At 43.8% G+C, this 26,721-nt stretch overlaps 1 protein-coding gene across 1 annotated transcript in view; it reads right to left on the bottom strand.

Annotated features, from left to right (window-relative positions):
- Positions 1 to 6,860: 6,860 nt before the first annotated feature.
- The window catches only part of Prag1 (PEAK1 related, kinase-activating pseudokinase 1), a 51,810-nt gene continuing 31,949 nt past the window's right edge, over positions 6,861 to 26,721 (bottom strand). Inside the window, exons 5-6 of the mRNA XM_020152912.2 lie at positions 17,293 to 18,050; positions 6,861 to 10,338 (exon numbers count right to left, since the gene is read on the bottom strand). Of these exons, the coding sequence (XP_020008501.2) occupies positions 9,208 to 10,338; positions 17,293 to 18,050 (1,889 nt within the window). The 3' untranslated portion in view covers positions 6,861 to 9,207. The remainder of the gene's footprint in view (positions 10,339 to 17,292; positions 18,051 to 26,721) is intronic.

Genomic DNA, 26,721 nt, shown 5'->3' with positions numbered 1-26,721 from the left:
CTTCTGAATGCTACCCAGTAGCCTCTGCACACTTTTAGAGATCTCCAGCTCTTGTCACGGCCCCTGGGAAGGCCTGTTGTATTGTCTTTACTTCCTCTATCCTTTCTGGGCAATGGGAGCCAGGAAGGCATAGCAACCACAAGCTTTACCCCACTGCAGCCAGAGAAAGTCTATGGCAGGCCCTTTCCCTGGCAGGCCCTTTCCCCGCCAGGCTCCGGGTGCAGAGAAAATTGTCATTCTTAGCCAAAATAAACACCTTCTCATCTGGGAGGCCCACTGAGTGACAAGTAACTTTTGATGTAGACATCACTCCCCCAGAGAGCTATTTGTTTGGAAGCTGGGGGGAGAAGGAAGAGCCTGTCTGCCAAGATGCTGTGCTATCATATTTATACTTCCTGCAATGCAATCTTCATGATTACCCTGGTGCTTTAAAAGCAAAGTTGCTTCTGAAACCAGATTCTTCTGGCAGGGCTCTGACATGCCTTTATTAGGTCTGATGAAATAATCTGCTTGGAGTTTAGCTCACTTTGACAAACTTTCAGACCAGAACTGGAAAAGAACCCAGCCAGTGGTCTGAAATCGGCCAATAGTAGTGTCAGAAATGCTGGATTAAGTTCATCAGGTTCATGGGTTCTTTATCTTGGAAAGCCAGAAAAATTATTTTGGAAAACTGAATTCCTGCTGTAAAAACAGATCAGTGAGAAGCACTACAAGCCAAGAAATGGGAGTGGATCTTTTAAAGTCGATCCAAATTTGGGTAATCTTTCCTCATGGTTTGGGATCATGTGCCTTTAAAATCATGTACAACATTTAAATGATTTGCATCTGTCCAGTATGTCTTTTGGTACCAAGTCCGATATCCTGAGCCCCATTTAAGAGGTCCCAGTGTATTGGAACAGCTGTATTCAGGGGTGTCCATATCATAAGCCTGAGGTATCCACCAAGCAGGTATCTGAGTGACAACACTCAGAATTAGGTTTCAGGAGAAAAACAAGCAGCTTGGGAAGTTCAAAAACTCTTGCTATCTTTCTGTTCAAAGGTGTAGAAAATGAGCTTTGTAGAGATCTACAGATAAATTGCATGTGCTCTCTTTTTACCTGTCCTGCTTTGGGTTGAACACACACTGACAAATCTGAGGGACAAGGCACCTCAGGAAAGAGGCTGTGGAGTCATCACTTTGAATGCAGGTTTGTTGCCTGGAGGGTCAGAAGCAGAGTTTGATACAGGGCATGGCTAGACAGGTACCTTGCATACTCCATGTGCCCATCTGTCAAGACCCCTCAAGTCTTCAGAGTAGCTTGGCAGAGCACTGGCTTAGGTAGATCAGGTCATCCATGAGAGAAGCTTCTCCCTCCAGAGTACCAGAGGGGTCATCTTTACTCTGAAAGTGTCCTCAGGGAAATTCAATTAAACATGGTTCTGTTAAAAGTTGGATCTGTTATCTCTACCCCTTAAAGAAAGGCAGATAATATTTTTGTGACAATCCTAAGAAAATATAAAGTGCTCCTTGGAACTTAATTTTTGATGTTAACAATTGAGCACTATGAAGTCACTCTTGCCATGGAAGCTTCTTGAGATAGGAACATAAATGCCAGCATTAATGTAGAGGACAGAGGCTTTGTGGATCCCAGGGTCCACAATGAGGCTTGTGACCCATTCTTCAGAAACAATGGCAATGCTATACTGAGGTGGAGAGAACATTGGGTCTGAACACAGAAGACCTCAGTTCCAGTCTGAGTCCTGTCACTCGCCAGTCACAAGGACTCTCTGGCAAGTTCCTTAGTCTCTCTGAGGCTCATTGTCAAGCTCTCATGTGGGGATGTCGTAGATCTTAGAGGGCTGTGGTAACGTAAGGCATGAGAAAGCACTTTGCCAACTGTGAAGCCCTGTATGGTTTGAGGGTATCATTGTTCCTAGGCAGTTGTCACAGTCATCAGCAGCAAACCATGTATCATAAAAGCCACCAAATACATTTACTAAGCACCTACTGTGTACAACACATGGGCTAGATGATAGGGGAATAAAGAAGTTTGGGACACGATTACTGGTCTCAAATGGCTACAGTCACTTAATGAGAAAGAACATACTTATAAGATAAAAAGAAGAGGCTATTCCCCCCAGGTCAAGAAGGACCCAGAAGTAAGGAGCGTAGAGGAGAAAGGGACATTAGCTTCCAGGAGCAGGGTAGGAGTAGAGTTGAATTTTGGGGGACTGCCAAAATGCTGATAGGTACCCAGAAAACATTTGATCACACACATGGGGACAGTGGTGCTTAACAGGGAATGGAAGGCATGCAACCTACACTCTAGTTTTAAATTTACTCTTCTCCATCAATTCACCTTTCTTGACCTTCATTGTCTCTTAAACTGTAGTTTACCTGCCTAGATTTCTCCATATTTCAAAGAAATGTAAGAAGGTAAAGATCATATTTTAAATAGTAAAACCTGAAGTCATCTGGAACAGAGAAGTCAGGTAAACAGAGATGATTATTATGTCGTTCATGGTTTTCCATTATTTTCATCAGATACCAAACCAAAACCTGTTCACATCACCCAGAGAGTGTATGAATGATAATTGGTCTCCAGTATTAATGAATTCCTCTCTTTTGGTGCACAAACCCTTAGGGTATGCAATGAAAGCTAGACCAACTAGACAAACGACCTGCATGTCAGGCCAGTTCTGCTCGCTAAACTGAGTGGTGTCCGTTTACAGACACACAGACAGCACACAGAGCCCAGCTGTAGCCATTCTTTTTCAGGGCTTGCCGCCTGCTCTCAACAACATCACTCCAGGAATATTAAGTGTCCTTCTCCTACATCCTTTCTTTCCCTTCTGGTAACTTGAGAATACACACAAAGAAGAAATTCCAGCCCCCACAGGGCCTGTCCCCTGGAATGTGATAATCCCCCTCCAACAGAGCAGCTCCCCTGGGCCTGCACCCTGATGAAAAAACCCTTTTACAGGAGTGCTTGTGAGCTGGGTGGCGTTCAGAAATGGTTATCCTACAGAAAGAACTGAAATGGCTGCTGCCTCCACCAAACAATGCCATTGGTTTTCTTTATTCCAATGCTGTCTCCAACGGGCTGTTGCCTTTTCAGTGTTGAAACAAAAGGGGCTGTCGGGTGATAAGCCAAGGCCCAGCAGCTGGCCCAAGCCAGGCCTGTCTGCAGGCAGGAAGAGGATTGGTATCAAATGTGTGATTCATAGCTGGGAGGAGGCTGCCAACTCCAGCTGCAGGGGTGCAGTGAGTGGACACTGGTGAGAAGACGCTCTGCTCTGAGCCTTGTGTGTGCTCTCTGCTAGGAGCACAGCTCTCACCCTGCCTTCCTCCCCAATTCTTCTCTCCACAGGGAACTGTTCCACTGGCCAGCACCCAGCCAGCTCCTTCATTCTATCTGTGTTCAGTCAGGTGCTTGAAACAGCACATGACTCATGGCAGACTCAGCCAAGACCAACAGCACCAGGCTTCTTTGTTTAAGAGTTAACGCCAAGTTCCTAAATAGTTTCAATGAGTGGAGTCCTTGTTGTTTACATTGCAGCTCTCTAAAGTCATGGAAAAAAATGACCACTTTGGAGTCACCAAAGAGCCAGGACACAGAGGCACACAGTTGGATTTTTTTCTTCAGTACTACACAGGAAGATCATCCGAAAGTATTTTACTGTGAAAACTGGCCATACTTGCCAGGTTGGGTTTGCTGCGAAAGATCAAGGCCAAGTTATGAGGGAGACTCGAGGTTCAAGTGCAAGCACTAGTAGTGTCAATCCAGGCAAGAGTAAGGGCCTGAGGGTGATTTTTATCACTGAACTAGGGCTCAGCTGCCAATGACAACTGTGCCTTGGAGAAAACCTCAAAATATCCTTATTGGATGAAAGAAAATCTATCCCACAATGGAAATAAAATGGGTTGTCCTGAGACCTAAGCCAGGGGCAATACCAGTAAGGAATAAATATTTGGCGAGTTAGTACTGTCTAAGCAGGGCAAAATTTAATTCCTGGAAGGGCATGAAACTTTGCCTTTCTCAGAGTTGAGGAAGACAAGTCCCTTACTCTCTTTTAAGACTGTTCCTGTTGAGGAACTGATAAGTGAGAAGAGCAAAGCACTTTTACCTGTCTACTGTGCTAGTTCTGTGTAAGAAATACAGCCATTCCTCAGTATCCATGGGGGATAGTCCTTGATGCTCCAGTCCCTTTTATACAATTGCATTTGCATATAACCTGTGCACATCTTTCTGTTCTGTATACTTTAAATTGCCTCTAGGTTACTTATACTACCAAATACAATGCAAATGCTACCCTGCTAGTTGTTACAGTATTCTATGTTGGCAATAAGGACAAGAAAAAAAAAAAAAAAGCTACATGCTCCATATAGATGCAACTTTTTTCTGAATATTTTTAAGGCCTGGTTGGTAGAATCTGAGGCTGCAGAACCCATCAAAGTTCACAATGTACCAAAGGCTGACTGTACTTGGGTCTGCTCATTTGTGCATATGAAGCAGAAAGGATAAAGCAGAAACTGGTGATTGGCTTACTATAGGAGGTGAGTGGGAGTCGGGGGAGGAAGGAGGAATAGGGTCAGGGTTGAAGGCTTGGGGGGGGTGATACTACTACTGGTTTACCTTTTTTGAATAACTGACTTTTCATTGCCATTTATATTTTGTATATTCAAAATACTCTTTTTACCAGAGTGGGTAAAAGTCAATATGCATGATATGCCTTTAGGAAAAAACAACACTTCTCTGCATCATGATGGTGATGAGAATGGTCACCAAAAAATGGGGAATATCTGTGGGTTCTGATGTGGCTCAGTGGTACAGTACATACTGAGCATGTACAAGGGCCCGGGTTCAATTTCCCGGCATTCTCATCCCAAATAGGGAGAGGTCATAGCTTTTAATCTTCTGACACTTAAGGAATCTGCTATCAACTCTGAAATTGAGCTCTTCCCAATCTAGAAAGGGTGGAAAGGCATGGTTTGCTCATCTCTGGAGATCTCGAGAAGAGAATAGACACACAGTAAAGGACAGGAAGATGGGAGTGACCTTTCAGGGCTGTAGGACATCATAAGGCTGGATCTAGTATGTGGCAAAGCAGGTGGTTTGCCTCTGAATCTTGCATTCTCATTTCCTGCCTTCTCTTCACTCCAGAGACCTCCACATTCAATTTCCTCAACCTGTCTCCATGCCCGGTTACCTCTGATAAGTCAGAAGGCAGGAGTCAAAGAATAATCTTAAGTCCATGATAGTGCATGGAAGTCTTGACAGTTCAAACACATCTGGTGACATAGACAGCGCTTTTTAAAGAAATGGTTATAATCACCTCTGGAAAAGGAGCTGGACAGATTCAACTCCAGTATTTATAATATGTAATAAATGTAGCCCACTGGAGTAGTTCAAGTCAGCCTGTTGGCATGAAGAAAAATCCTGAGTCAACTTGACTTTGCTTCTCCCTCTCCATAATGTTGGAATGCACATAGTGAGATCCTGGGCAAAAAGATCCAGATCAGAGAAGACTGAGCACCAGTATCTGGTAAGGATCCAAATAGGTTATTGGGTTATTAAAGTTCTGGTCCAACCCCAGTTTCCCCTAAATCGACAATATCATTTATTGGTTAATTTGCACTCATTTCTTGGCCCCTGAAAGCCATCAGGCTACCTTGTAACCCATTTCCAGAGCACAAATCCCCTTCCTGGGTGTCTCTAAAACACAGGTGGCCCCTATATTCACATTAATTAGCACTGGAAAAGAGAAACAATGACTTGTTGAGACATTCACCCTATGGTGCTTTTGCCATTCCATTCCATTCCATTCTTTTTTTTTAGTGGTGATATCTATCAGTCTATCAGTTGGGTTAAATTTTTGATTTCTAATGAATCAATTCCATTCACATCACCCTTTATTAAAAATCACAAGTGGATTTATATTACAAATCTACTACTTTTACTGAGACTTAGTAGGCTTATCTTTAGATCTTTAAAGATTCTTAGATATTCAGCAGTGAGAAATGGCTGGCTCACTTATTGACTATGCAATTCAAGAGCAAATTCTGGAGAAGTCATGTGAAGTAACATGTATCTTTCTTCTTCAAAATCTTCATAATGTTTTGTGTACATCACAAAAGACTTTTCTTTAGCTCCAAGCTCTTGAAAATCAGTAAGTGTTATATAAAGTTGTAACTACAGCTCATCTGAGTCCAGTTTTTTAATGAGCCATGTGTTATGATAAACAAATAATGAAGTGCCTATCTTGCTTCTGGCAAGGATATTAACAATTTACATGTGAGGTTTCATAACTCCTACAGGGAAGAATTTAGGAGAAGAAAAAGATTCCACATCTTGACATGAAAATGGGAAACGCCTGTTAACAAAAATTGCATATGTGGAAAGGATATGGGGGCGACTTGACTCAGAGCAGGAAAGAAGAAAAACTGATTTAAATACCAGTAGTTGGGTTTAAAGCCAAGAAAGGAGTGTGTGTGTGTGTGTGTGTGTGTGTGTAGGGGGGAAGAGATGAACTCACAGATAACAGACGTATTTTTTTAAATCTTTTGTTCAATTTGTTTTGGTGGTTTGAGGATTGAACCAAGGGCTCTGTGCATGCTAAACACACCCTTACCACTGAGCTATCCCACCCCCAGTTCTAGCAGAAGTAGTCACACAGCCAGATGCTGTGTGAGTATCTTCATACCAAGGTCCCTGGTTATTTCTGTCCCTTAATCCTACAGAACAAAACTACTGTTCTCTGGACTTTAGTGTTGGAGTTTTCTGTGAGATAAAGCCTTATCTTAGGTGTACTCTGAGTTAACAAAAGACCGGTTTTATGAACCTCTGACTTTAGTGTGACTGAAGCTCTGTGCCAAACCTTGTTGCCACCTGACTTCATTTATGGAAAAACCCAATCCAAGGGGTTAAATGAGTAGCAATTTCTCTAGAGAACCAGGCTTGGAGCTGACACACTTGGTTTTTGCCAATGGTGGATATGAGGCATTGCCCTACTTTAGAAAAATGCTTTTCCCCCTTCTTTAGAAAAATGCTTCTAGGGTATTACTCAATGTCTTCAATAAGGATTTATTTACAAATTTCCTTTAGAACCAAGAACTGGGCAAAGGTTTATTCCTCCTATGAGTTGTTCCCTAAAATTACACGAAAAAGAATTCTGCAACCCAATTTCTTTTTTCTAGGTTGGTGGACAACTTGGAAGTAAGTTTAATTACCTTCATTCTTCACAATCAGAATTTCTTGCTATAGTTTGTTCTTTTTACCACCTTTTTGCTTCATTTTTGGACCTAAAATTGTCTGCACAACCTCTATTTTTTTTTTCTGAAGTGGGTGGCATATTTAAAAGGTACAATTAATTCAGGGATTAAAAATATGCCTCCTGAGACACATTTCCAAACGGTACTGCACTCCCCAGGCAAAGTGCTTGTTTACTCCCTCTCCATTGTTTATTTATTTGAAGCAATAAAGGACAAGAAAGCAAAAGACAGAAAACCAAGGGCAGACGGTTTGCTTGGAAAATTCCAGCAACAAACAACTGACAAAATAACACCCCCTGAAACAGATAGATCCTACAGAGAAATATGATTTCCTTGTTCAAAGACTTTCTTTTCTGTGTACATAGTTGAGAGCTGGTTGTAGCCAGCTGTTTCCTCAATACTCAGGCAAAAACTGAAATTACAAATGTGCCCCCAGGTGCTGTCTTCACAGATGCATGGAAATGTGTTGTGTTATGTGGAGTCAGAGGCCAGAAGGTAGAGCTTGCAGAAGTAGAATTAATATGGAGGAGGGGACCTCGGTGAGTTCCCCATCCTGGCTGGTTGCTAAACACATTCCCAGATTTCTTAGACACCTATTAAGATCTTTGCATTTGCTTTAAATTTTCCATAGTCATTAACAAGGTCTTAGAAATTAATTAGCTCAGTATTTGGAAGATTACCCTTTAGGTAGAAATCCAAGAATCTTGGGGCTGTTTCCCTTCCAATGAGTGGTTTGTGTGTGTGCCTGGTTTGAAGGAGGAAAGATTTGCTGCCTCCCAATCCTGTGCCTTTTTAAAGGCAAAGGAACAAATATTGGCCTCAGTAAACAGCAGGTGCCATTAAATACATTAAATGGGTTTTTGGCAAAGGAGCTCTGAGACAGCTTAGAACAACAGAGAGCACTGGCTGGGATTTACACCCTGAGTTCCATCTTGCACTGGTATCTGGCACAGTGGGAACAGTAAGCTGCTTGCCACTCAGCACCCCAGTCATTCTCCAGTCTGGAGAGGCTGATCCTGCAGACTGCATCACACAAGCTCCCTTGCTGTCTGGCATCCCAGTGGTTAGAACCTGGGGATGACAGGTGGGAACCAACCAGGGAGACGGAGCAATTAATTCTCCTGCTCTTCCATTTCTGACTGGAGAGACCTCAGTGCAAATACCTCTTGTAGGTGGCTTGGGTTGTGCAGTCCTAGTCGTTTCTCTACACATCAATCTTTGATTTCTTAACCCTGCCCAGGCCTTGCTAAGTGGTCCTCTGTTAAGGTCTTTTCATTTAAAGCATCTGAAGTGGAGCAAGTTGGAGAAAGGTTTGGAGTAGTGAGGTTTAATTCCAAACGACTAGGATCTCGCCAGCCATACTGGATTCTTCCTAGGAGGATGCTGGGTGGGACAAAAAGCAGGGACTAATTGGTACCACCTCCTCCAGGCCTCAGTTGACTGCTGGTCTATTTCATGAGAAGTGCAAGACCAAGTGCACTGCAAGCAAGCCTCTCTACTGTTGCAGAATTTTAAAATTACTTTTATGCACCAAAGACATTAGTGCACTCAGACACTTGGGAATAAAAGAAGTTGCTCATGATTACTCCAAAGCTTATTTGTTTTTTAATAGAAGGTTTTGGTTTTCTTTTTTTATTGTTGTTTTTAAATAACAATTTGACAAGAGGTTGAAGAGATTTCACAACGAGGGAGTGAGCCCAGAGGTCCAGGCTTCATTCTGTTGGCAGAATTGTCCTCACGACCTTGCATGGGGCTAGAAATAAACATAATTACAAGAGAAAAACGGATGGGGCCATAATGGGCAATGGCATCCTTAGTCTTTCATATTTATATATTATATATAGATATATATTATATTCAAACATGACAGAACCATTTCCCAGGGAAACAATGATGTTTCCAAGGCAAGGCAAGGGGATGGGGAAGCTGCCAAAGTGCAGGCTCAGGGGCTTCCCTCAGAGAAGCTGCAGGAGCTTCAGGGACTGTAAGAGGGCTCCCGGCTCTGCGGACGCCAGGTACTGGCAGCAAAGCCAGTCCTCCAGCTCCACTCCCCTTCTGCGGTCCACCGCCTTCTCCGCAAACTTCATCATCATCAGGGCCCGCTTCATGTCGATCCAGTTGTGCAGCGTGCTACACAGCGCCTCCTCCGAGGTCCCTGGCTGCTCCACCAGCTCCCGCCGGGGTCCCCACAGCAAGCACTGCAGCACGCGCTTGGCCTCGCCTATGCGGATGCGCTTGATGGGGTCTGCCTGGAGCAGCAGATGGGCCAGCTGCTGCAGGCCGGGCGAGTAGAGGGACAGGGTGGGTAGCGGGGGTAGGTCCTCCCGCCGGTAGTCCTGCTCCCGCAGCTGGGCCCGCACCTCAAATGGGTTGGGCTGGTGCAGTAGCTCATAGATGAGGATGCCAGTCTGGAACTCATCGAACTTGCGGTACTGGGAGGCAGACACAATCTCAGGGGCCAGCCGGGCCTGGCTCTTCTTCTGCTGTAGGTTGGTGGTGCCACCCGGTTTCTGCTTGGCCTTCAGGAAGTTGCTGATGATAAGCCTGGGTAACTCTTTCTTACCGGGCACGGTCTGACAGGCAGGGGCAGCTGTAGCACTGGGAGTGACGTTGGTGGCAGAGGAGTTAGGGAGTGTGACAATGGGAGGGGTGGGGGCAGCAGAGGAGGGTCTTGGGGAGCTCTGAGGGCTACAGTGCACCAGCAACAAGTTCTCCAGGCACAGGTCCCGATGGATGATCCCATGCTCCTTCAGATGCTCCAGCCCATTGCACAGTTGCAGAAGCAGGAAGCACACGCGCCTCTCGTAAACCTCAGGCTCAGCCTGATGGCTAGCGGCTGAGTCCCGCACAAAGTCGGAGGCCGTCTGGTGGGGCACCTCTCGGGTGATGACCACAACGCAGTCTTGCTCCTGGGCAGGGGGTTGTGAGGGAGGAACAGGCAGAAGATCCTTGGCGGGGTCAGGGGAGGTCAGCATGCTGGAGGGCACAGAGGCCACAAAGTGGCCACAGTCCTGCTGGATATTGAAATGCACAGGCACAGAGGGGCTGCAGTATGAAGCTGTTTTGGGCTCAGGGGTTTTGCAAATCTGTGGAGAGAAGGAGAAGTGAGGTCAAGAGGGGGTACTTGGAGGAGGGGGAAGGGTGAAGGAAGGAGATTAAGGTAATGGTATATGGTTGATGGACTTCACATACCTATATGAAACAGAACTAAGAAATCTCTTCCAAGTGCTTTGGGTGGGGGGTTGAGGGGGAGAGACAATGGGGGAAATGTAAATATATACAATGTAAGTCTAATTGGAATTGTCACTTAGAATTCCCCCCCTGTATAATGAATATATCCTAATAAAAAACTTTTATATAAAAAAAAGTGACTAAATAAGGATAAATGAGAATCTGAAAAAAAAAAAAAGTGAGATTCATGGTTGTGTTCAACAGATATTGGAATATTTGGTATACACATGGAAAAAGTACACTTTATCCTTTACCTAGCACCCTATATAAAATGAGATCAAATAGACTTACAAATTTTAGCAAAAAACATTTCAGAAGAAACATGAAAGGATCCTTGAGACCTTGGCAATGATTTCTTAGATACCTCATCAAAAGCATGGTCTATAGCCCATAAGCAAATGAAAAGGTGCTGATCATCATTGTATATTACAGGTAACTTAATCCTTGAATGGAAACATTAAGGAAATGCAAATCTACAGTACAAGGAGATAGCAGCTCCCACTCATTAGAACCACGAGGGTATACAGGAATGAGAACCATCACACATTGCTGGTGTGAATGGAAAATAATGCAGCTACTTTGAAATAGTTTGGCAATTTCTTAAAAGTTAAACATAAAATGACCACATGATCCAGTCACAGTGGGGCCCTACAGTGTGACACGATATCGTACTAAGGTAGCCCTCTGTCCACAGAGCAGACTGGACAAATTTTCACAAAGTCAGAGTTTTGAAAGAATCAACCTCACTCCCAGTCAGTCCTCTCACCTGAAACAGGGGCTACCTGAGAGCAAATGTGCCACACTTCTGGGATGCTCCCTTGGTAGGGAATGTCAGGGGCAGATGCAGGCCCTAAATCTTGAGGACTTTGCCATGTTCTCTTAGGCTGACTTAGGTTCTAGATCCAGGCAAATCTGTAATGCCTACTTGCTGGCCTACTTGCTGGCATGACCTGCAGGACCAACTCCAGGGATGCTGCTGTGATGAATCGAAGCAGCTGAAAGAAACCAGCAAACTCTGCCATCTACCCAGCTGCCATTCAGCTGGAGAGTCTTGGGTCAGCCCTGAAGTCTCTCTCTCTCTCTCCCTCATGCAGATTCGGCAAGGAAATGGACTTGGGTTTAAATATCAGCTTTGTAAACTTTGGGAAGTTACAGGAGTTTCCTTATTTCAAGTATTTATGTTCTATTAAGTAAATGCAAATACTGAATTAGCAAATATGCATGCTTTATAGAGGCAAGGATCAGTGTGCAATCCAGGGAAGAAAGGCACCTCACAATTGCCAATAAAATACCAACCAGCAAACAATCCCCAAAGAAGCTTTGCTTTGGGCTGTTGCAGGGGAATGATTTTAGCAGTGTTTATACCGCAAGGCTTTCACTGATGTTTTCAGAAGTTCTGCTGCAAGCACCTTTTCACAGAGATTTCTTTATATTGCAGCTACACAAACCTTTCAGTGTAAAACCTGGCATCAAAGAGATTAGCCTCTGAGGAACGTTTTTTTAAAGCTAAAAGAGGGGAGGGAGTGGGTAACACATTAATTTAGTAATCTCTATTATGGAAGCAGAATAGAAATAAAAGGGAAGTATATACTCCAGGCATGGCTTTCTATGACAATAACAAAAATTATCTTAAAATACATGTCTAAATGCTATTGTTTCAGGCTTTACCACTCAACTTTACACAGGACTTTTCTTTTTTTTTTTTTTTTTGTGGTATTGGGGTTTGAACTCAGTGCCTCGAACTTGCTAGGCAAGCACTCTACCACTTGGGCCATGACCCACTTCCTTTTGGCTTGCTATTTTTTTTTTTGATAGGAACTCTGGCTTTTGCCACGGCTGGTCATGGACAGTGGTTATCTTACCTACCTCTGCATCCTCAATAACTAGGATTACAGAAATATACCACCACGAAGGGCTTGTTTTTTGAAATACGGTCTACTAACTTTTTGGGTGGCCTAGGCTGGCCTTGAACCATGATCCTTCTATTGTTGGAATCACTGATGAATCTAATCATAAGATTTTGCTTCTTGTGCTCTGATGAGAAACAATCCAAGCTGAACACATGGATGCAGTGGGAGAAATAATGGTGTTTTATTGTGGGAAAGAGGGAAGGAGATTAAAGGTGGGATCACCTGCCAGGTGGAATGGAGGTGCCACGTGTAGGAAAAAGAGAATTTTATTTGAGGTTGTTTTTATATCATTCTTAACTTGGAAGTAGGGAGAAAACCCGCCTCACTCACAGACTCCAAAAAGCCTTTGGGCTATGGGGTGGGGGGGATGGTGGGGAGATAGGGGGCAGGAGAGAGGATCTGGTAAGACTCAAGCATACACCTATGCTAATTCTCAGGTACCCTAAGTCTATGCAGGAGGAAATTTCCATTCTCTCTAACTTAACAAAGGATTTGCAATTGAAATGGAGTTCTCTGGGCTCAGAGGGAATGGGTGAAGGATGGGTCTCTGGGGTGCTCTAAATCAAGCTGTATGGTTTTTAAAAGTCCTGAACTAACCCCTAACTCCTAGCCTGCCTCACTTCTAGTAGGAGAGCTGAAACAAGACTTAGGACAGCTCCTTGTTCCCTTTCACTGGAAAACATGCACAGCAGGTGGGCAGCTCAGATTCTTCCCTGCCCTGTAACTGTCCGCGAAGGCCTGGAAAATGCTTTGAGTATCGATTTGTGAGTTAGAAATAAATTTTAGTGGGTAGATGATTTTGCAAACAGGGAATAGAAGAATGATGAGGATCATGGAATTTATCCTCAAAGTCTCTTTTCTCTTTCACTGGGCAGTGTAGTCCTGAGGCTATCATTAGATTAAATAATAGTGCAGGTATGGCTTTTGGCACCAGGTGTAGCCCATGGTAAGTGCTCCATGGGAAACGTTGCTATGGAGACTGCTCTTGACATTTCAGCTGCAGCCATGTGGTGGTGCTGGGCCATCCTGAGCTGGCTGGCAGGTATTGTGCAACCCTCAGAGCACAGCTGCCAGGACTTGGGGAGGGTTTCCAACACCCCCTTTCCTCCAATGTGTGAAAGGTCTGGGACGGCAAACACTGCAGCCCAGAGCTCCAGTTCAGCTCCTGACATTTCACACAGATATGTAAATGAAGGAGCAGAGTAAATGACAACTGGGTTGGATGCATTTCAAAATCAGTGAGCAGGGCCTCTGGGAAAGCCCACAGTTTCTGCACTACTGAAGGGTGCTTGGCGGGTGCATACAACCATCCCGTGAGCCCTGGACAGATGTTCTGAGATCATCCTACGGTGTTAGGTACAGAGAGAGGGGCTGCTTCCTTCCACACCCATCTGCCCATCTCATTTCCAGGGGCCCATGTCCTAGGTTTTGGCTCTAGAACGTAGCATAGACCTTGGCTGAGCTCAAGTTTTAAACCTTTTGCGGAGCCAAGTTTCATTTTAAGCTTTGGAGCCAGTACCTCATTCATGAGTGAAAATCTGGGCTAAGTCACATCTGTTACATAAAAAAGGCCCAGGGGCTTAGCGCAGGTCCCTAATTATGAACTGGAGTTAGATGGCTGGGAGATGAAACAGCTCCAAAAATTCACACAGCCTAATGATTTTTTCCCTTGTCTGCTACGTAATCAGAGTCAGGCTACAAGAGCTGGCTTTATTTCTTTACTGCTGCAGGTCGCTGAGCCCAGGATTGGTGGATCCAGCTTTGCAGCTAGCAGGTGCAAGCCTGCTATTGTTCACTGGGACTCCACAGCAAAGCTGCAGCTGACTTCAGTGTTCACTTCCTGCTTAACATGCATCGACGAAATGGGCTGTGGGACACACAGGCTGGCACTGGAGAAGAGCCCCACTCCCCCTCCTGTTGGCTCCCAGATGACTGTATTCCGTCTAGACTGGAGCGCTAATGAGGTGGAACAGCTGCACGTGTGAAATGATGTTCACGACCCCCATCCCACCCTCAATTACCAGGCCAGGCACATTTGCAAATTGATGTTATCTTTCCTGGTAATCTTGCTCGGAGCATGTGATGCTGTTCTCCAAACTTCCTTTCCACATGGTACAGTGAGGGTCTTTGAGGTACCAAGTCTCCAGGAAAGTCAAATATGATACACCTGGGGTTTCTTTGCTTTGGAATCCAAGGCTTACCTTCTGGTTTCTAGACTTCTAATAAAATAAGAAGCAATGCTTGTTGTTACATCCTCTGGGAAAGCTGGAATTCTTTGCATTGTGCATTGGGGAACTTTGCTACTTCTACATTATATGAGGCTCTAGAGTCTGAGGTGCACAGCATATTCTGAGTTATGGATATCAAACAAACCTCATTGCCACGAGGCTCAGATTCAGTGGCAGGGCCAGGTATCTTATGCCAGGTGGCCCAGCCCCTCCTTCCTTCCTGCCATAAAGCCAATCACTTTCTAGCTCAAGGCAGAAGTGAATCAAGTCTCCTCCACCAGACTTTTTCCTCCTCAAAATGGAGAGGTCACCTGTTCCTCAAGATTGAATGAGACCCCCAGGTTAGCACCAAGAGATAAGGTGCAAGTGCCCAATGCACGTAAGCAAAGGACAGGTAGGTTCAAGATGGAAGTGGAAGGACGATTCACAGGGTCTGTTCTCGTATCACTGGGATAAGGGGAAGGAAAGAACCTCCTAAGTACACCTCCATCCCCTCCACTCTCGAGGAGCCCAAATAACCCTGGCTCTGGACCCATGTGATAACTCTAGACATTTAATTCATCTTACTAAGCTTGCTGGAGGGTCCAATCACTTCTCTACAGATGGTCCCTTTCTTAGAAGGGTTCCACATTTGTTTTTGGTTTACAATGGTGCAAAAGCAATATGCATACAATGGAAACTCTATTTCAAATTTTGACTTCTGTCTTTTCCTGGGCTGTGGTAAGGATCCATGCCTGAGATGCCCAGCAATGGTAGGGAGTCACAGTCCAGTCAATCACACAGTCATGAGGGGAAACAATAGAGATTTGGCTATGCACTCTTCCACTAAGCAAGGCCATTCCATAGGGTAGGGACATTCAATGCATTTTCAACTCTCCATATTTTCAACTTTCAATGGCTTTATTTGACTGAGTCCCACCGTAAGCTGAAGAGTAGCTGTACTGACTACAGCACCATCTTAACAGGAAGGGAAGTTCTGGGGCTTCTTTTTGTTACTTTGGCTGGGGAGGGGCAGTGAAGTACAGCTAAAATCATAGAAGCAATAAAGTCCAAGAATGATTGTGTAGAATCTCTCCCAGGATGTTTGCTTCTAGTTCCTGCTGTGTTGACCACCCACCTAGGCCTTCTGGAGCTTTTGCACAGAAGGGAAACTAGAGACACCCCTTAAACATATCCTTCAGGGTTCTCAATCGATATTATGGTGATGTCATGAAGTTCTTAAAAAGACAAATCTCAAAACAAAATTCACTATAATTTCCTTGGCTGTTAATCATTCTATTTAAAAAAAATTTTTTTCCTGCTTAGCAAGCTGCCTACCAAAATTATTTCAAATTACTTCACTCTGTATTTTCCTAACTGGAAAACACACACACACACAAACCAAATGTTTGGGTCAGGTAATGGCGGAAGAGAGCTCAGGTCCCCCTCTTCTCTCTTCACAAAAGCCTGAATTTACAAAAGGACCATGAACCCACCAGAAGTTTGAGGAATATCAAAAGAAGATGGGAAAGAGGACCAAAGAGGGATCGTAGTCCACAGAGAGACCACAGTGACTAAAATGGGTACAGAAGCTTCCACCTGCTCCCTCAGAGCCACACTCAGAGATAGCAGTAGGGTGTGGTACCAACAGCCATGATCCATCATCAGATTAAAAATCTGTATTACCTTTGGTGAGTCACTGAACTTCTCTGAACTTCATTAGCATAAGTGTTGGAGACAGACAAACCAGGATGGAACTCTATTTCAGGTACTAACTAGCAGTGGGCAATTTAACCACTGTAAGCTTCAGATTTCTCATCTGTAAAACCAACCCACCCTGAAGAACTAGGAATACACGTCACATAGTTAATACACCCAGCTAAGAGTCTAATTGTATAGTAAAATCTCAATACATGTTATCATCACTCTTATTGTTCAATACTGATGCCTAGGTCTAATTTTCCTTCTAGCTCTAACACTTGAAGAATAGTATCTTAGTTTTCCCATCTCCCTTAATATATTATAAACGCCATAAAGAATCATATGTTCATCCTTACACCTTCAGATCGCCACAAAATACCTGGCATAGAGTAGAGCACTCAGTAAACACTTGCTGAATAAACCACCTCTGCTGCATTAAAGAATAATTGTTTTCAGCTGGATTGAGTGGCTCATTCCTGTTATTCCAACTACTTGGGGAAGGGAAATCTAGAGGATTGACGTTCAAGGTCAAAATGTTAGTGAGACTCCATCTCAACCGATGGCTTGGTATGGTGGTCCATGTCTTTCATCCTAGTTCCTCCAGAAGCATAAATAAGAGGATTGCAGTCCATAAGGCCCAGGCATAATGCAAAACCCTGTCCCAAAAATAACCAAAGCAAAAGGGCTGGTAGAGTGCCTCAAGAAGTAGAGTGCCTGCCTAGTAAGCAGGAGGCCCTGTGTTCAAACTCTAGTACTGACAAAACACCAGTTGTTTTCCTATTGAAACTAGATCGCCTAAGTTCATCACTGAAAACACAGTTCACAACTCATGCTACAAATCACATCTTGCCATGCTGACAGTAAAATTGTTGAACATGATGTTAAAAGGAAGTTTAGGAACCAACTTTCTCCCTAAGCCTAGAGAGCTGAAATGACTCACACCAGTATCAGTGAGTCATGTGCAGGATGGAAGGAGGGGGGTAGTACCTACTTTCACAGCATAGGTGCTGCCAGGGTCCTCAGAGCAGGTGGCACAGTAATAAATGGCATCTCCGGAGTCACAGCAGGGTTTGTTACAAGTCAGTTTGAAGAGCGACCAGTTGTTCTCGTTGAAGTGCAGCTCCTTTTTCTGGCCACCCATGAAAAGGTCCTCACACTTGGCTACCAGGCGGGCCAGGGACTGTGTGTAGAGGCCCCCTAGCTTGGCATAGGTGCCCTCCTTACTGCTGATGCTGTTTAGGAGGCTGTGTAGCTGAAGCTGGGTGCTGCCTGAGGAAGCCTGGCTGGCCACGCTCAGCTGGGAGGACGAAGTGGCTGAAGCCATTTTGCATTGGAAGTTGGGGCTCCTGCAGCCACTTTTGCTGCCTGCCAGTCCTGGGGCTGGGACCCAGTGGCCATTGCCTTTGAAAGTTTTTTCCAGAGGCTCAGAAGAGGAGAAGACATGGTGGGGGTGGTTCCCAGAGCTCAAGGAATAGCTAAAGGGAGACTCGTCATGGACACAGACATTGGTTTCTGAGTGGCTTAGGTTCAGCTTGGGGCTTGTGGTTCGTGGCTTGGGGGAGCCTTGAGTCCAGAAGAAGCCATCAGGTGAAGAGGCTGCCCGGCTCACTAACTTCTTCTGGGGAAGGGGAGGGGGCTGTGCAGGGCCACTGGGGTACACATCTTCAGTGGAGCCCGAAGGAAATGGGACAGGGGCAAAGAACTTCTTCCTGTTGATGGTGGGTGAGTGGGCTGCCTCATAGGATGGACCTGTAAAAGAGAAGCAGAAACTGTCAGGCTAGAGGTCAATGCCACTCAGGTCAAGTTCCTGCAGGCATTTTTTTTTTTTTTTGTCAAAGCAATTCGTCTTACTTTGAATAATGATACATGCACAGTGGACAGAATTCAAAATGCAAAAAAGGCATACATTGACCTTTAAGCCTTCCTTTTACTCTGTCCCTTAGCACCAGAGGACACCACTGCCAGTAATTTCTCATGCATAGCTCCAATAACCCAAATACATGTGTATGCACCTGCATGTGTGTGTGTATGCACACACTTACACAAGACAGCAAATGACTCCCACTGCTCAGAATACTGCCTTTCTTTAAGCAACTACACCATAATATATCATCATAACTTAACTAGTCCCCTGTTGATGGACACTTAGGTTGCTTCCAGTGTTTGCAAACAATCCTGCAACAGCAATAATGAACTTGGGTGCATGTTTTTTAAAAAAGTCAGGTTTGTACAGTGTATAATTTACCTAGAATAAAATCACTCCTTCTTTGTTGTGGTTCTTTAGGTTTTCACAAACACCTTGTTAGCTAGCTTAGGGACAGGGCAGATCCATAGATATTTTAGAAGGCAGGGTACATGATTTTATAAATGAGGAAACAGATCTAAGGGAAAGTGAGTCTTTCCAAGGTCCCAGGGGTCCCAAAGAGGGGAGCATGGATACTGAATATAATTGGAGGGAGGTTTTCTTCAGGGCCATAGGTCTCTGCAGAGCATGGGAACATTCAAATAATGTGTGTAGGCAGCACACAGATGTTAAAATGCAGTGCTGGTTTATACAAGGTGAGGGCTGAATCATGTTCTTTGTATCCACATACGAAATGGAGATTTCATAATGAAACAAGAATTTAAGTTAAACATATATAGAGAAAACTGGGCACAATGGGGCATGACTGGAATCCCAGCTACTCATGAGGGAGAGACAAGAGGATGGAAAGTTTAAAGATAACCATGCCAAAGTTAATGAGACCCTGTCTCAAAAACAAAATACAAATAAAAAGGGGGTTGGGAGTATGGCTCAAGCAGTAGAGTACTTGCTTAGCATTCAGGAGGCCCTCCATTTAATCTCCAGTACCACAATAAAAAAAAATTAAGATATACATATCAAAGAGATGTGAACAATTGGAGAAAGAAAGGGCAAATGATACTCGGCTCCATCGTTCAAATAATTGATTTAAAAATGTCTCTACTATTTTAATTGACTTTAAGATGTCTTCAGCTTTTAAGGGAATGAAAGAAATGTTAACTGCTTTCCTATGTTGTAAAATGCAACCTATTATCCTGAAGGTTAAAATGTTAAAAAAAAAATAATTAGGATTTTGGAGTCAAGGATATGGTTCTTTACTATGTGTACCCTTCATTTAGTCCACTGCACTGTGTCACCTGAAAAGCAAAGCCTATACTGACCTCTCCAGTGAGAGCTGAATGAAAACAGCACAACCAACACTTAGGCCTGAGGCAAGGGGTAAAGAGCTCCATGGGAAGCCTGTGACCTTCCTGGGACTTTTCCTAAACAGGTCAATCTCGAGCTCTTCTTGCTTTCTCTGAGCCATAAGAAGAGGATGGGCCCCTGAGGGAGGCACAAACACCAGTGCCAGGCCCCTCAGATCAGTGCTGAGTCTTCCCCTGTCTGATGCTCCATGGGGAGGGGGCTATGAACCATATCCTCTGTGCTCACCTGGCCCTGGAGCAGGAGGTGGCAGCACTGACATCTCTGCCCCAGCCTCACTGACCAGGACAACAATCAGTGTGTGACAGCAGGAGCCTTCTGCTCAGTGCAGCCCCAAAATGCAAAGCTCACAGGAGGACAAAGCAGGTGCATGCAGCCCATTGGACACAAGAACTGAGACGCGGCAGGCTCTGCAAAGAGGAACCTCTTGCAGCCAAGCAAGGCTGTCGGGCACCACACCACACCCTTGTATCTCAGTGGACCCAGGAAAGGGCACATTGCTCTCACACACTTCCAGCATGAAGTAGCAATTGCTCTTGGTTCCCAGAGATTTATCAAGATCATCCTCACCTCACCCTGCTTTGCGAATGGCAGGCGGGGTTCTTGCCAGCGAGGCTGAGTGAGTGATTTATGTCCCTTCCAGGAGGGCTCAGGTTAATAATAAATCGAGCAGTAGCTGCACAGCTGAGACCAGTCAGCTTTACAAGTCTAGGAATTTTCACCTCTTAGAGCAGAGGGTGTTCAAGAAACAGCCAGTCAGAGGCAGGAGACCCTGCTGGCCACTAACCAGTGGGCTTTGCATCCCTGAAGTTCACAGGTCTACTCTTCCACACTCCCCAGGAAAGCAACTCGGCTCCCAAGGGCTTGGCTAGCAACTGGCACAGACAATGGCAAAAGAGGCTGAGAAAGGAGGATCATTTCCTGGCTCCTTGGCTAAAAAAGCCAGGGGCAAAACACCTACCCATGAGATTCTCCTAGCCAGAAGGCTTCTGCCACCAACTCCCTAGACTGCTGAGCAAGAAAGTGCTGGCCCTCCCTACTTCTCTGCCATCTGCACAGAAGAAATTACCACCGCGGACATGTCTGAATCTCAATTTGTTGTCACCAGGGCTGGAGGTGGGGCTGTAGTGGAGAGGAATCTAAACACTTGGTCTGTGATTTTTTTTTTTTCTTTTTTATGGCAGTATTGGGATTTTATCTCAGGACCTCGCCCTTGTTAGATAGATGTTCTACCACTTGGGTCATGCTCTCAGCCCTTTCTGCTTTAGTTTATTTTTCAGATAAGTTCTCACACTTTAGCCTGAGGCTGTTCTCAGACCCTAGTCCTCCTATTTCTATCTCCCAGATAGCTGGATACAGGCATGTGCCACCATGCCCAGCTTGTTTTTTGAAGTAGTTTTGTCAACTTTTGCCTGGGCTGACCTGGAACCACAATCCTCCCATCTCCACCTCCTTACTGGTCTGTGCTCTAATCAACACTTCCAGGGACAGCCTGCCTGGGGGTCAGTACTCCTTTCTTGTCCTCAGTAGCACCTGCAGGGGAAGGAGGTTGTCTTGGCCAGTCCCTTCCTTAAGTCTTGCGCTGATTTCCCCATCTTTATTGGTTTTTCCCTCTTTGTCTTTAACATCAACTTTTTGGAAGCTGCCAGTGTGCCCCTTCATGCTTCCATGAGCCTGAAGGGTCACAGCCAACCGAGGAACAAATCCCTAACATGCTGGCTTAGTCCAGTTGTGTGTTCTTATTTAAAATTAGGACCAGATTGCATCATTGGGAAGGCCCCTTCCAGCACTAACAGCCTATAATTTCAGCCACATGGAGCTTTCAACTTCTCTGGATATTACATTTTGTCTGAGAGCTACCTCTGAAGTAAAATACTTCTAGGCAGATGATTCTTTTGCTTCCACTCATGCTCCCTCCATCTCTAGCTCCCATAGCTACCCATTGGTAAATGTTCTGATCTAAGGATAGCAGGAATCTTGGGAAAAAACAATCCATCACACTGCTCATTTGCTAGATCACAAGTCTGCCATAGACCTTAGGGTAGGGCCTGGCACAGAAACTGTATTTGGGCAGCTGGGAGAAGGGATTGTCTCCCTTATCCTCGTTGGTGTTCTTGAGCCTTCCAATGGAACTGAGCTGGTGGGTGATTTTGAGCAGATCTAAACCCTATAACTACTTGGGTAAATCTGGCAGGGGGTACTAGGCATTCGGAGGGAGGTGTAGTTCCAAAGACTGGTAAGTGGGCCAGTTTATTTTTCTTTGCATCTTAGTTTGTTACCCAAAAATCTCTCTGTGATGCCTGTACTGAACAGAGAAGGGCAAAGTATAAGAAATGCTCCCTTATCACACACTTGCTCAGCAGAAGTAAACTCCTACCAACATAAATAATGATTTTCATGTTTTAAAAAAATGCCCAGTTGTATGACAGGCACACCATCTTTCACTCTGATGCTTTCTTCTAAATTTCTGCATTTTTAAGACTCTAGGTATAGAAGGATGAATGGCAAGAAGGCCCAAATTCACTCTGAGAGCTCCAGATTTCCTTCACTTTGCAGATGTTAATCTTCTTAGGGCCACCTTGAAATGGATGCTAACATGTGGCCCTTTTAGAAAAAACTGATTTCTTGACCATGTGACAAGCTGTAGTTGTCTTCTCTGGAATCAGAGGGCACCGACTGCCACTTTCTTTTATGACTCTTACTTGGGGAACTACCTCTTCATAAACATGGCCTTAGGCAATGGAGCAGCTAAATTCTTAGTATTGAGAGCAGCTGCTACATCTAGAAAAGCCAGAAGGAAAAGCAAATGAATATGCCCTTACTCCCAGAATAGTTTCAAAATTCATAGGTAAACCACTGGTTCAGAAAAATCTGTCTTAACAAAAATCCTGAACAACTTTGGCCAACAGCCAAAAGGACTTAGGTCCAAAGGAATATGAAACTAATTCATCTCTATCCTGATTTTATGTTGGTGTTAGGTTATGATCTCCAAATTCTGGCTTATGATTAAGGGTAAAAAAAAGGGGGGTAGGAGGGTAAGAAACTTTCCTGGGAACTGTATTAACATCTTAGTTACATCATTGATAAGTTTCTAATAATTTTTCATATGAACTGAGCCAGAGAGCTCCAAACATCAGTTCTTAAGTTTTTCTTCCAATTTTCAATTTTCCATGTAAAGGAAGAGCCCAATTAGAGAGAATCCTCAGCAATGCTTTAGTGCATGTGTTTCTGAGGAGAGAGGTCTTCACACATGGCACACTGGGTGGGATCTTAAAAAGGTTGAAGGTGGAGAGGAAGGTATAGTACTTTGGGGTCCTTATATCTAAAAAGCAAAGGAGAAATCAAGATTTCAGTGATTGGGAAAAACAGGGTAAGCCCTATGCAGAAATGTAGGGCAAAAGTTCAAACGTGTTACTGTGAGGTTTACCCTAAGATAGAGTCCTCTCTTCTTGCTGGGTTTTAATAGGCACTTTCATTGTTTCTACAGCCGAATGAGAGCTGGGCTTACAGAGGAAGTGGTCAGTCCTGTTTTGAGCCATATGAATGAGCACCGTTCAGCAACTTTGTGCAGTGCTCTGCCAGAGCAAACACGGAGGCAAAAGGCAGAGTCTAGCTCTTGGGTTTTGTGCTAGACTCTTCTCCAACTTCCAGTAAGGTGAAGCGAATTGAATTATTTGTCTGTGGGAGAAACTTGAACAATAGGATGGGGGTACACCAGCAAGTGGCTTTATTGATCTGTCCATTCATCAGTCAGTACTTCTTGAGCCTACTGAGTTTGAGCCATTGGGAACAAAGCGGTAGAGAAAACCTCGCCCAGGCATGGGGCCTAGCTCAACCCCCTCACATTAGAGGTGACAGAACTACACTTCAGCACAGGAAGTGGCAGTTGTGCAAGTGTCAGCCAATAAACGCCAGGAGATGTGAAGGGTGAGGTCGAGAGGGTGCACTAGCTTCACATGCAACTTTTCCTCCAAAGGAAAATTGTGCAAGCTCTTATTTGGTTCCACAATCAGAATAGGCTCTACATGAGCACTAGGGGGAAAAAAAGATTAGGTTCTACATGAACACTAGGGGGAAAAAAAGATTTCTTTTAAAGGAATATTTTGCTTTGGCTTTTTAAAGAAGATAAAACTGGAAGTCTGTTATTAGCATTTTACAACTGCATGAAAAATGTGGCATTTGTGAGGAATCTCTCCGAACACTTGATCAACCCAGGAAACAATAATCAGGAGGAAAATATGAGTTACATGCAAAAGAAAGCAGCAGGTCTCAGTTTAGAAACAGGCTCTAGAGCCCCATGCTCCATCCCAGCAGTCCACCTGCGCTTCTGGAGTTGTGATCTTCCTGTCTCTTCTTGTACCATAATCACGTAGGGCTTTCTTTCAAGATAGTTAAAATTAAAAGTTCATTCAGAGTAATATTCATATGCTGTTGATGGAAGGTAAACTGACAGTTTTATTTTATTTTATTTTTTGGAAGAACTGGGAATAGAACTCAGGGCTTTATGCTTGCTAGTCAGGTGTCCTACCACTTGGAACCACTCCACCAGTAAACTGACATTTTAGAGGAAATTTAGTACAATCTCTATGAAATACCTGCAAATATTGATGCACCAATTCCATTTCTTCTAAGTATTTCTCTTACAGATAATGCTACCAAATCCTGCTTATGTATGTCAACAGATCTTAGTGTAGTTTTATGATGAAAAATATCTGATGTGCATGGGTAAGGGAAAGGTTTAACTAATTTATACAATGAAAAAGTATGCAGCAATTTTAAAAAATGACATAGACTTATAGGTTCTGACTCAAAAGATTTCAAGATACACTAAGTATAGAAACATGTAGAACTGAGTTTTATGACATCTGAAATCTGGGATGACATAGGAAAAAATGTTGAAAGTGGTGGTGAGAGCTGGGATGGGGTGTGAGAAAACTGACTTTTCATTCCATACCTTTCTGCGTTGTTTGAATTTTTATCATAGACATGTATGAACTTGAGTGAAGTAATAATATAGAATTTCGAGAGAAAAGTTTAAGGTGAGCCTCCACTTGGCTGACATTGTAGCTCAAGACATTGAAAATCTTATCAATGACACCTTTTCTTCTGGGATATCATCTTCATCCTTTAGTAATAAATAGATTTCCCAGAACACAATCCATGACTTAATTTGTCTCCTTAGGGGGCTGGGGTTCATGCTGCACAGGGGAAATGACCAGTGTAATAAATTTCAATGAACCCATGAATTTAGGATCAAGTGTGCTAACAGGCCTGTTTCATAGTCAGAAAACACACTGCATTTAGGTTGACAGTTTTAGATGCGTTTTCCAAGACCTCCTTTAAACAATTTGATTTCTTCTTACAGAGTCACAGGTGACAGCTTGATGAAGGTCAGGCTGTCACTCCTTTTGACTGAGGTCTAATATTTGTGGACTTCCTGTCTCTCCCCTTGACAGACACGCCCACCCAGCCCACCCCCTTCCTGGCTTGATCTTTCTCCAGAAGGGGCTGAGCAGTTCTTTCCACTGCTGATCTTTCTTCAGCATCTAGAACTGTACCCAATGCACAGTTTGCACACTACAGACATCTATCAAATGATTGTCTAAATTAATGTACAGATTGTTGGACAAACCAAGCTGACTACTGCCATGGTCCTTAACTACTTTTCTCTAGCTCTGGTTTACTGGTTATAGAAAGAGCAGCACTGCCCTGACACAAGAATTCGCACTAATAGACACCTATTCACCGTATAGGTGCACTTTTCTTCTCTGTGGCTGGTGCCAATGGTTTTAATTAAACAGAGAATGTGAATCTCTTCTCTTCTGGTATCAAAGGTGTTTACTGAACCACTGAAGTGAATTTAATGTTATTCTAAATCAGAGAGGGGTATGAGCTTAATTCGACAATAGGTTTGTTTATTTAAAAGTAACCACTTGAAGCGAAAGTGTCCTCTGATGACCACTTTTGATGATCTTGTACAGACCATGTTTCCCATGTCCATCTATCCTCTCACTGCAGATAATCTTCCCCATGGCAGCTTTCATAGGCCTGTCCTGACACACACGTTTTGTACCTCCCAAACTAAGTACAAACCAAACAACAGCTTAGACAGATGCATTTTTCCTTCCACTAAGTTGACTCACTGTTCATCCCAACTGCCCCCATGGACAAATGGGTTAACAGATATGTCAGAAGGGATAGGGAATCCTCTGTACAAGTATAAAGAGGTAAAATTAACGTTGATGCAAAAATGTCATTTTGTTACCATAAAATTTAGATAAATTCCTATTTTTAAAAATGTAAAAAAGGTTATGTTTTCCTATTAAATTTAAGACTGTCTTTTGCCACAAAACCTGAAGTACAGATGACTAACTTTACCCACTAACCCTGATAAATTTCCAACAAGTTTATACAAACTACTATTATGATGTGTTCTGGAATGACTTTTTCCTCAACTCACTCAGAGCTTCCCTACTGTGGATACAAAAAGTCAACAAATTGCACAGTTTTTACTAGTGAGTTCTTACTGACAAATACATGCATAAGTAGTATCTTTTGACTTTACATATAACATTGGAGAAGCAACACTACTGACTCCCAGGAGTCAGTCTGCTGGCAAGTTTCAGAGAACTTCAACTTGAATTGATTGTACTTCTATTCTGATCCAGAGTCAACTTCAGTATGAGATGTCAAATCGTAACAAAACTTGAGATGCATAAATATCTCAGCTATCAGATAAAAGTAAGAACTCACAGGACTGAAGGTAATTGCTCAATAACAGACCTAAAGGAAGCTGCCCTGGTTATGGTGCAAAGCTGAATGAAGGACTTCTCACATTATGTGACCAGTGATTCTGTATATTTTCCAGATTAATGTGTAAGAAATGTTAAAAAGGTTGGGCACAGTGGCTCATGCCCACAGTCCCAGCTACATGGGAAATGGATTTTGAAGGATTGCTATCTTAGGGAAGCCAAGCAAAAAGAAAGGGTGAGACCCTATCTGAAAAATGACTAAAACAAAAAGGTCTGAAGTATGTCTTAAAAGCTAAAGTGCTTTGCCTATTGGCAAATAACAGGCCTTGAGTTCAAGCCCCAGTACCACCAAAGAAAAAGAAAACAAAAGTTACAAAGAAAACAGGGGAGGTAGGGAGAATGTCTTTGGTCTCTTGCCAGTTTCTTTTTTTCTTTTGTGATA

The sequence above is a fragment of the Castor canadensis genome, chromosome 14 (genome assembly GCF_047511655.1).
Source record: "Castor canadensis chromosome 14, mCasCan1.hap1v2, whole genome shotgun sequence".
In the NCBI taxonomy this organism is placed as follows: domain Eukaryota; kingdom Metazoa; phylum Chordata; class Mammalia; order Rodentia; family Castoridae; genus Castor; species Castor canadensis.
Note: the sequence above shows the minus strand (reverse complement) of the source record. Positions and strands in the feature narration are given on the sequence as shown.